Genomic DNA, 11150 nt, shown 5'->3' on the forward strand with positions numbered 1-11150 from the left:
CCCCACCGGCTCTGCTAGCGCCGCTAACGCCCCCGCCCTGTTGCAGGTCGCTCCTCAGGCTCCGCCGGCCCCGCCGTGTGCTGCAAGCTGTGTGCGCTCGCCTTCCCCACGCGACGGGAGATGCTGGCGCACCGGCGCGCCGCGCACGCCGCCCGCGCCGACTTCAGCTGCGAGGACTGCCCGGCCGTGTTCCGCTACCAGTCCATGCTGGCGCGCCACCGCCGCTCGCACACCAACGAGCGCCCCTTCCCCTGCGACCAGTGCGGCGCGCGCTTCACGCAGGCCGCCCACCTGACGGTGCACGCGCGCACGCACGCGCGCGAGTCGCCCCACTCGTGCGCGCTGTGCCCCGCGCGCCTGTCGTCGCCCTTCAACCTGCGCCGCCACATGCAGCACGTGCACAGCGCCGACAGCGTGTAGCGACAGCGAGCGACAGCTCCAGCACCGCCCTCGAGCTCGGCGGCCTCGCCTCTGGTTTTACGAATCTCTGACTCTTCTTTATGTTTACGACAACTCGCTTCTCTCCTTATCAATGTGCTTTTTATAAATCTGCCTTACTAGTGTAATTTTAGGTTAATTTTTTTATAACAAATGTTTATCACGATGGATACAATCCTTGGTGGCGTTGCAATTAAAATTTTATGTTTGTGGGGAAAACTCTGCGTTTCCTTTTTCTGTTTTGACGGCACGTTGCCCGTCGGCCGGGGCGCCTGTGGTCGGCCGGGTAGGCAGCGCGGCGCACGGCCGTGTGGCGGTGCGGCCCGCGTCCAGGGGCGCGCGCCTGTGTGGCGGTGGCGGACACCCTGACTCTGACCTCCCCCCACTGTCGCGCAGCACTTGGCCTGGCAGTAAGGTGTAACATTACCTCTATTACACCTTACCCGGCAGCACCTCACCGTGTCTGCCCGGCTGCCTCTGGCAGACCCTGACCTGCCACCGCGGTCGCGCAACCCCTCGCAGCATACCCGCTCCTCGCCGTGCTCTAAACCCTTCCGTGTGTCTCTGCAGGCTTCTCGTCCAGCTCGCGCGTCCGCCTGCGGAGGTTGCAGGCCTGGAGCCTTGGCCCCGAGCTGGCCGGCGTCGAGGCCGTCGCCGTCCCGCCGACGTTCCTCTGCCCGCGGTGTCCGCAGACCTTCCGCTTCAAGGTGGGCCTGGACCGCCACCTCAAGCTCACCCACAACATCCAGCTGCCCTACTCGTGCACCATCTGCCCCGGCGTGTACCGCTACCGCAAAAACCTGTACATGCACATGCGGAAGGCCCACGGTGTTTCGACAACCGACACGATTTGAGAGTTTCAGCTGTTTCCAAGGGGTTCTCTTTGCTTGCATGTGATCTGTGATTTCCCCCGTTTTCTGTTAGACGTACATGGGGACTTGTTTTCTGCGTGTGCTGTGTTGTGCAATGATATTAATAAATATTGATGCGTGTGACTCAATGGATTTATCATTTGAAAATGTTGACGTGTTTGATTCCATTCTTTTTTCATTGGTTCATCTCTCTAATTAAGCTATTCTTTTCCAGATGACTCTGACTGCAGTGTGTCCGATAGCGAGATAGACGTGGGTCACACTGAAGACACGCCGGAGATCATCGTGATAGAAGAGCCGGAAACGAGAGATGAAAGCGGTTGTGCTGGAAAAGAGGCGCTCCGTGCGGAGGGCAAGTCCAAACTGCACGAGGCCGCAGGGGAGGAAGAAGAGACTGAACATGCTGGACAGCAGGGTGACGAGGACGATGTGCAGACGACTCCGACCACTGTTGTGCAGGCCGAGGATGAGGTGGACGTGGACGGCGGCAGCCCGGCGCCCCCAGAGCTGCCGGCCCCGCGGCCTCCGCACGTCCGGCGCGTCCTGAGCACGCCCACGCCCGGGGACGACGACGACGGCGAGGTGGACGTCGAGGGCTGCTCTTCTGGGGAGGAGGGCGCGCCGACCAGCCGCTGCCCGCTCTGCCCGGCCGCCTTCTGGCGCGTGGAGCACCGCACCCGCCACCTGCGGTGCCACCTGGGCCGGCGCGCCCACCGCTGCGCCAGCTGCAGCGCCTCGTTCAACCGCAACGACCAGCTGCAGGCGCACGCGCGGCTGCACCGCGGCGACTGGCCCTACCGCTGCGTGCGCTGCGGCCAGGGCTTCCCCACCCGGGAGCTGGTGCGCAGCCACGCGGCCAGCGCCCACCAGGAGCACGGCCTCCCCTTCCGCTGCAGCGAGTGCGGCGACGCGTTCCTGCGAGCGCTGTCCCTGCGGCGGCACGCGCGCTCGCACACGGGCGAGAAGCCCTTCGCCTGCCCGCAGTGCGACAAGCGCTTCACACACTCGCCCTCCAAGCGGCGGCACGTCCGGGTGCACCACAGCCCCGGGGCCAGCTCCGACACCTGGAGCAGTCAGGGCGAGCAGGAGGATAAATGATTTCCGTCTTCAAAAGTGTACATTTTGTAAATCAACTTTTCATTTTTTTCGTGATTTCCAGGTTCTAGCACCTTAAAAAATAAATGATGTTTTTTCAAGCGATCGACCCTGTTTTTCTCCCAACAGTCCTTGTTAGTTTCGCATGCGTAGCTTTGGCTTGGGGTGGAGGGGTGCCTGCTGCAGTAGCTTTGTCCGGGGAGCGGTGGTGTGGTGTTTGGTCTTTGCACTCATGTTTGGCTTGGTTGCAGAGGTGGACGTGAAGGTGCTCGCCGAGCTGCTGCCGGTCCCCGTCACTGTGAAGTCGGCCGATGACATGAAGATGGAGGTGGAGGCCGGTCCCGTCATCAGCTCCGTGGGCTTCGTCAAGGACGAGGTACACTCGGACATCACCATCAAGACCGAGCCCAAGGACGAGGTGATCATGGACAACGGGCTGCCGCTGCCGCCCCCGGAGGAGAACGATGACCAAGTCCACGACGACATATTCGGCGACCAGGACCTCAGCAACGACGAAGGCAACGACGGCGAGGAGCAGGTGTGTACAACATGGAGAAGGAGGCCGTTACTTTAAATTTCGCAGCGGTAAATGGCAGCTTAGGAGAGGGGTGTGATTGAGACCGGGCAAAAGGAAGGGGGAGGGGGGCACTAGGGGGGTCTTGGGTCCTCGTAAACGGCCCCTATCTGCGGTGTCCGCGTTGAAGTAATTTCAACTTATTAATTCAAAATTTTGGCGCTGGTAATCTTAGGTACGGAACTGGCTCAGTCACGGTTGGGACCTTGGACCAAACGTGGAAGAGGAAAAAGTAAGTGAGACCTCTCATGTGGACCAGCCACGAAGGGTACTAACGACCTCGCTCACCGTGCCAACGCGCAGCGCTCAGACGAGGCGCCCAGTCATGGCCCGGCCTGTATCTCACGGTGCCCTTTGCCTGTTCCAGGTCCGCCGCTCCAAGCGCAAGTTCTTCTGCAAGCAGTGCCCCGCCCACTTCAAGCGCCCCAACCACCTCAAGAAGCACGAGCTGGTCCACAAGGCCAACAAGCCGTTCGGCTGCCCCCACTGCACGGCCAGCTTCGTGTCCGACACTCGTCTCAGCCACCACTTGCTCGTGCACTCGACCACCGCCAGCGTGTTCCGCTGCGACAAGTGCGGCGAGACGTTCCCGACGGCGACTCAGCTCAAGGCGCACATGCCGAGGCACATCCAGAAGTGCCCCTACTGCACGTCCGTCTTCGGCACCCTGCACGGCCTCAAGATCCACGTGCGCACGCACAACAAGACCATCAACATGTTCATGTGCTCCGAGTGCCCAGAGAGCTTCAACAGCAAGGAGGAGCTCCGTGGCCACAAGAAGGCGACCCACCCGAAGGAGCCGCCGCCGCCGCCTCCGCAGGCACAGAACGGCGACCAGGGCTACGAGTGCGAGTACTGCGACGAGAAGTTCACGTCCACCTTTGACCTGCTCGTGCACGCCAGGGACCACCAGGACAAGGACTTCCCTTGCGACGAGTGCCCCGCCCAGTTCGACACGCGCAAGGAGCGCTCCGAGCACGTGCAGCGCCACCACCCTCGCGAGATCAAGTGCAGGAAGTGCGACCTCATGTTCGCCTCCAAGCTCGAGATGGAGACTCACCTGGCCACGCACGACATCGACGACGAGCACCTGCGCTGCGAGTTCTGCCCCAAGGTGTTCGCCACCAACTACCACCTGCTGGAGCACCTGCACACCCACGCCGAGCGCTTCGAGTGCAAGCTCTGCCAGGCCGAGTTCGTGACGCGCGCCCAGCTCGAGCTGCACGAGAAGACGCACACTGAGGGCGCCTTCAAGTGCGAGGACTGCGGACAGCGCTTCGCCCAGAAGAACGCTCTCATCGCGCACATGAAGACCCACGACATCCAGAAGCCCTTCCCCTGCGACGAGTGCCCCATCCGCTTCAAGACCGAGAGCCAGCTGGACAAGCACAAGCGCATCACCCACAAGCGCGCCTCCAACATCAACTGCTCCGACTGCGGGGCCCCCTTCATGAACACGTTCCAGCTGCAGGAGCACGTGCGCACGCACCACGCCAAGAAGACCAAGAACTACTGGTGCGAGGAGTGCTCCGAGTCGTTCCCCACCAAGGCGCTGCTGGAGCAGCACGTGCGCAGCCACAACGACAAGACGCTGTACCAGTGCGGCCGCTGCCCACTCAAGTTCGGCACCGCGCTGGGCCTGGAGCACCACCTGCGCGGACACATGGGCGACGGGGCCTTCAACTGTGGCTACTGCAACCACACCTTCATCAGCAAGGAGCACCTCGTCCGCCACATGAAGAGCCACAAGAAGAAGTAGGCGTCGGTAGATCCGAATGAAGGGAGGGTAGGAGTTTATGGCTCGCCTCTCCTCGGACCTTTGGTGGGTCGGAGGTTAGAAAAGCCATGGACCAAGATTGAAAAAAGAAATGCGATTTTGTTTTTAAAAATGGTTTGAAGTACTTTGTCTGCATTGATGGTTAATATTGGATCAGATAAATTTTAAGAACACGATGTGCCTTTGCTTTGATGAATTGACATGAACCAGTTCAAATTTGCTTTTAATTTGCTTTTATCTAGTTTTTCCCAGTAGTCTTTGCTTTACAATTTTTCACATGTTAGTGAGATTAGATTTAGTAGTTTTAGTTGAATTTTTGATCTTTTTTAAAATTAAGTTTCTTATTATTTGTGCCATTGGTACACAGGTGGAGGATCCTTATTTATTTCAGCCGCCGAGTTGAAACTTTGACAAAGTGTTAGTTAACCTTTTCTCATTTTTTCATTCAATGTTTTCAGGAGTCAACCTGTGTATAGGTGGTACAAATTGTAATCTATGAACTTTATGGAGTGTTTGTATGTTTTGTTTCAAGACGTTTTTTTGCCGTTGTCGTTTTAGAGCTGCAAGTCATACAATGGAAATGGACTACAGAGCTTGATGTTTAAAGTCACCTATCTCTGAAGTGAATTTTAATACAGCCATACAGTCCAGCTCTGTGGTTCATTTCCACTGTGCAGTTTCTTTTGTTTCTGGTTTACTTTTACTAGTACTCTATTTGGGTTGAGTTCTATAAGATGACGGCTGTGAGGAGACTATATGGAGAGGACAAAGTCCCCATTTTTGTCAGGGTAGTGTGCTTGTCAATTTAAGTGTGTCATAGATGACATGTTAGTTCTAAAGTTTTTCTTCCTTTTGTCTTATTACTATATTTTTAAGGGTAAGAAACATTTTTCAATGAGGCTACTTATTGTGCATCAGAAGTGACCATATGGAATTTTATCAATTTGAGTGTAAGCCATGGCATCAACATAAATTGTTGTGCGTTTTCAAAATGCTTCTGTATTTTTTGTGGTGTTGATGGTCAAATCTGATAAACTGATAAAAAAAATCTTTGCTTTGCATGTGCTCTTGATTTAGAAATAAAATGTTTTAGAAATATAAGCGTAGGATGTCTTTTGTTGCCAGCTCCTCCTCAATCACGCCACCCTCTCGACGAACCTATCGCACAACACACGCAGCGTCTAACCCCTTGGCTCTTTTCACTAATCGTTTTCGCTTGTCCGCAGGTTCCCCGGCCTCGCTGCAGTGCGTAGACTGCGCCCAGCACTTCCCCAACTTCCGACTGCTCACCCAGCACCGGCGCACGGAGCACCAGGGCGGGCGGCCGTACTCGTGCCCGCACTGCGACGCGGCCTTCAAGCGCTCCGAGCACCTGGCCAGGCACATGCTGCGACACACGGGGGAGACCCCGTTCACCTGCCCCTACTGCCAGAGCCGCTTCCGCCGCCGGGACTGCATGATCCAGCACGTGAAGAAGCACGCCATCGCCACGTAAACCAACCAACCAACCAATCAGCCTGTCCTGTCCGTCTTCTCTTCTTCTCTCCTAATTCTTATAGGAAGTCAATTCCCAGTGACGTGGTACCTGTTACTATCGTGACATTTGTCAGTGATCTCAATATGGAAGACTAAGATTAATTTTGTAATCAGTTAATATGTTTGTTTCTTTGTTGGTTTTTTGCTAATTGTTCTTGTTGTGCCATTGCCGTCTATTTGATATTCGTGTGTTTGTTACCTGTGGCACCTAAAATATTTTCGCTTTTGATGATTATTTTGGAAAGTTTGTTGCCTTTTACATGCTGCAACATACACACTTGGTGATTTCGTTCTATTACAAACCACATGAGTGTTTCCTGCCTAGTCTCAAGTTCCTTCTAGATAGTGTTTTTCATGTATCTCGAGGATATTTCCGTAGGCAACGTCAACATGTTAAAAGACAACTCTCGTGAGTTCCCGTCTTAACTGCTCATTTCTTACGATGACTGATGCTACGAATTTGTACCACTTCCTCCCTGTATTAAAAGGCAAGACAATCGACCTGATCTCTGTTGACTCTTCACCAGCTGCTCCCCGAGGTACATCGCCTCATCGCCTCCCTGGACGTGTTGCATTGTCCTAACCGAGGTGCTCTGTCTGTTTCGACTCGACAGACCTTCGGCCCTTGCCCCTGTACGTCGCCTGGCCGGTGGGCGGCGACGCGCCGGACGGCCCGCCGCCGCCCGCGGCCGTCCCGGTCAGGTCGCCGAACGCGCGCGAGCAGGCCGGCGAGGAGGGCGGTGTGCGGCCCTACCCGTGCCCGTACTGCAGCGTGTCCTTCAAGCGCTCGCAGCACCGCGCGCGCCACATGCTGCGCCACACTGGCGAGCAGCCCTTCCTGTGCGCGCACTGCCCCGCGCGCTTCCGGCGCCGCGACGTGCTGGCGGTGCACGTCAAGCTCAAGCACGGCAATGTCTCCGCCGAAACTGATCATTAAACAACTAGTCGCCACGAGCTCCCGGACCTTATTTCTCAACCACCTTCCATCGCTCTCGCTCACACACACTCACTCACGCTCCTGCACACCTCCGTCCCCCCCACCCCAACCCTCTCCCCCTATTGACGCACTGCTAACCTCCCCGTTTTCTCTTCTCTTTCGCAGATCCGCTGCACGCGAACCAGTTCAAGTCGTGGGACCTGGAGTTGGGCGTGGGCGTGGACGTGGGCCCCTTCTCGTGCCCCGAGTGCGGGGAGCAGGGCTTCACGTCGCGGCGCGCGCTGCAGAAGCACCGCAAGCTCACGCACCTGGGCGGCCAGGCCGACCGGCCGCACGCGTGCCCCACCTGCGGCTCGTGCTTCAAGCGCGCCGAGCACCTGTCGCGCCACGTGCTGCTGCACACGGGCGAGCTGCCGCACGGCTGCCCGCACTGCTCCGCGCGCTTCCGCCGCCGCGACCACCTGCTGCTGCACGAGCGGCGCCACCGCCAGGACGGCGAGGCCGGCCACCGCCAGTCCTACTAGAGGCTCTCCTTATTCGGGCGAGCGAGCGTGTCTAGACACCCAGGACTGCCGTGTTTTTGTATTGTAAATGTATTCCTCGTCATACTAAGTCTGAAATGTAGTTGTTCTGCCGTGTGTGTTTTACATTCCAATATCAGATCGTGTCTGTGTTTTGATTTACTTTTATATAACTGTATAACTTTGTAATTCCGCCAATAAATATTTCCAGCGGTATTTATCTCTGTCTGCTTCACGAGCTCGCCCCGCCCCGCCGCCGCCTCCGCCGACCTCTCGAGTTTCTCTGACCTTTTAAAGCTGCCGTCTCTGTCCGCAGGTGTTGAGATGGAGTACCAGTGCGGGCTGTGCGGCGCGGCGGTGGACGGGGAGGACGGCCTCGTCTCGCACAACTGCGACCAGCCCGCCGGCCAGAAGAGGGCGGCGCGCACGTCGTGCACCCTGTGCGGCAAGAAGTTCTCCCAGTCCGCCAGCCTGGTGGCCCACATGCGCACGCACACGGGCGAGAAGCCCTTCCAGTGCCACCTGTGCGTCAAGAGCTTCGCGCGGCACGGCACGCTGCGCGAGCACCTCCGCGTCCACACCGGCGAGAAGCCCTACAGCTGCCACCTGTGCGGCGAGTGCTTCAGCTTCCGCAGCAACCACCGGGCCCACTTGTTGAAGGTCCACCCCGAAGCTGCGCTGTGAACGGACCTGTCGGAAATATACGTGTTTTTTGTTGTTTTGAAAGTACGGCTGGTTGTTATTTCCCCTTCGTCTACTCGTCGCTTTGAGACACAGGTGAGGTCAGTGTGTCCTTTCTCCGTCTCTAACTGTTGCCCCCTCTGTCTCGGCAGGTGCGTGGTCCGCGTCGGGCCAGGGCGGCGCGCTGCCCTTCCTGTCCAAGGACCTCAGCGTCATGCTGCGCTCCGACCTGTTCCGGGCGATACCGGAGGCCGCCGCCATGCTCGGCTCCAACAGCCGGAGCGTCTCGACCTGTGCCGACGACCCGGAGCGGCGCTGGTGGTGCAACGTGTGCCCGGCCAAGTTCAAGATGAAGCAGCACCTGGCCGTGCACTACCGCCTGCATACGGGCGAGAAGCCGTACAAGTGCCCGCACTGCCCCAAGACGTTCAGGCATCGCAGCAGCCAGGACTACCACGCGCAGGTGCATCGCCGTGACCACGAGCTGCAGAAGTTCCTCCAGGAGAACTGTAGCCAACCGGCAGGGCCTGGTGGGCCGCCAGGGTCTTCGGCAACTCAGGGGCCTTCGGGGACCCCCGGACCTTCTGGAGCTTTAGGGCATTTAGGGCCACAGGGGCATCCTGGGCTATCTGGCCTTCAGGGGCTTCCAGGGCCACCGGGTCATGCCGGGAAGTGGGGCCTGTGACGGATCCCATTTTTACGCGCTTGTCAATTGTTTCATTTAACTTAATTTCTGTTTTTGTAAACGAATGTTACCTTTTTTGTATTTTTATTATGATGTTCATAGCTATTGTATAAATCTCAAGATGTAGGCTGGAGGTCCCGGCCGGGGCCTCATCTTTTAATGTTCCTGTAGTTACTATATTTATTTCATTTATATACGTATGTGACACATTTTATCATTATTCGCGTGTATTCCAACATACCAGTGAAGAGGTGTTGGGCTTCCATTACATTGTAAACATCAGCCATTAAATGCGTTTTATTGCATTTTCTACAGCGTAACTTTTACTGGCGCCACCTCTGTCCGTGTTCAGTTGGCAATGACTTTCGTTTCTTCTCCCCCGCATGACAGGTTTGTGGTCAGCGCACTGGTTACCTCTCTGACCGCCTGCTCTCTGCCCAAGCAGGTGACTTGGACTCTTCGACCCTCTACCCGTGCTCGACGTCGCAGCTGCCGCAGCTGCCGCAGCTCCAGCCGGACCACAAGCTCAAGCTGGAGACGAGCCCCGAGCCCGAGCCCGAGCCCGAGCAAGGGGAAGACCCCGAGAGCGAGGAGGACCAGGACCCCGAGCGCCCGTTCCGGTGCACGGCGTGCCCCGCGCGCTTCAAGCTCAAGCAGCACCTGCTGGTGCACTACCGCCTGCACACGGGCGAGAAGCCCTACGGCTGCCCGCACTGCCCGCGCCGCTTCACGCAGAAGAACGGCCTGGTGATCCACCTGCGCACGCACACCGGCGAGAAGCCCTTTCAGTGCCACCAGTGCAGCCGGCTGTTCGCCCAGAAGACTGTGCTCGAGGCGCACATGAGGATCCACACGGGCGAGCGGCCCTTCCGCTGCCCCACCTGCGGCCAGACCTTTCGGCAGCGCAGCGCCCTCAAGGTGCACATGGGGCTGCACTAGCAGGGCCACCTCTAGTGCCTTCGCTCTATCAAGGACTACGCTTTACGCGTTTCGAGGAAAGGTGGAATATTTAAAGCCTCTAAATATCAGACCTTAAGGGGGGACCTTTCGTAAATAAAAGTTGGCCGATTTTTATGAAATTTTACGTGGCCGTTCTGTACCACGTCCTGACTCTAAATATAAAATTTGGGTTCGCTGGCTCAAATACAAGCTGAGATATTTAACGTTAAAATTGTTAAAACACGGTCTTTTTGTCGAACTCTCCACGAGAGCGTATCGCTCGGATCCGTAATTTTATGTTGGCATGTGATAGAGGAAGGATGCCCGGAGGTGCAATGCCCAATCCTATCGTTGTCCAAAACAAATAAAGTGTTCAAAACCTCGTTCAAAAAGTGCATATTTTTCGTTTTCAAAAAAAGGACTGATGGTTTGACTTTTGTCTCCTCTCATATACTATTGCACCTGCGGGCGTCTTTCCCCTACCCACAGATATCGTTAATTTTGTCCTGCGACAAAAACTGTTCAAACGAGAGTTCGAATACGAAGAGCCTTTTTTGGTGTCACTTTGTCGCATTTAAAACTCGCGGTCAGTCTGGAGGTCGCCGCCTGGTGGCGCGGGTGGCAGTGTGCGGTACTACGTCAGGAGGATAGCCGGCGGACGTGTCGAAGTGATGGGTTTACGACAGCTGAGGCCAAACAATGCCGTAGCCTAGCCGCTGTCCTTTCGGCGGCGTGCCGGAGGGTCCGGTGCAGTGGCCGGCCGCCGGACGGGCCCGGAGAGCTCCTGCGAGAGAAGCCAGCGCAGCGACGGCTGGCCCCAGCCGATGAGTGAGCGAGGAAATGAGGACCATTCAAATTGCCACATCTACTTATTCGAACTGTAATTTCTACAATTTTCATCGTAGAGAAAAAATAAAAGTATCAGTGGAAAGGGAAGGGAACCGCGCGGGTGCATAGGGGGTTCACAATATAAAAACTGCCAAACAATCCCCCCTTTTATGTAATAGGAAAGTAAGCACTTTTTGAACAAGTCCTTGAACACTTTATTATTTTTTAATATTGATGAAATTGGGCATTGCACCTCCGGGCATCTTT

At 56.6% G+C, this 11150-nt stretch overlaps 2 protein-coding genes across 5 annotated transcripts in view; one reads left to right on the forward strand and one right to left on the reverse strand.

Annotated features, from left to right (window-relative positions):
- Positions 1–11150, reverse strand: part of LOC113215902 (longitudinals lacking protein) — a 129848-nt gene that overhangs the window by 50118 nt on the left and 68580 nt on the right. The gene's annotated exons all lie outside the window — the stretch shown is intronic.
- On the forward strand, positions 2657–5857 carry LOC113216296 (zinc finger protein ZFP2-like; the record flags this gene model as incomplete). Its single annotated transcript, XM_052266647.1, is given in 4 exon segments — positions 2657–2943; positions 3155–3211; positions 3347–4738; positions 4770–5857. Coding segments are annotated over 3 exon segments (1736 nt in total), but the record flags the coding sequence as incomplete, so codon positions are not given.

The sequence above is a fragment of the Frankliniella occidentalis genome, unplaced genomic scaffold (assembly GCF_000697945.3).
Source record: "Frankliniella occidentalis isolate FOCC.00 unplaced genomic scaffold, Focc_3.1 Scaffold41, whole genome shotgun sequence".
NCBI classification, from domain to species: Eukaryota; Metazoa; Arthropoda; class Insecta; order Thysanoptera; family Thripidae; genus Frankliniella; species Frankliniella occidentalis.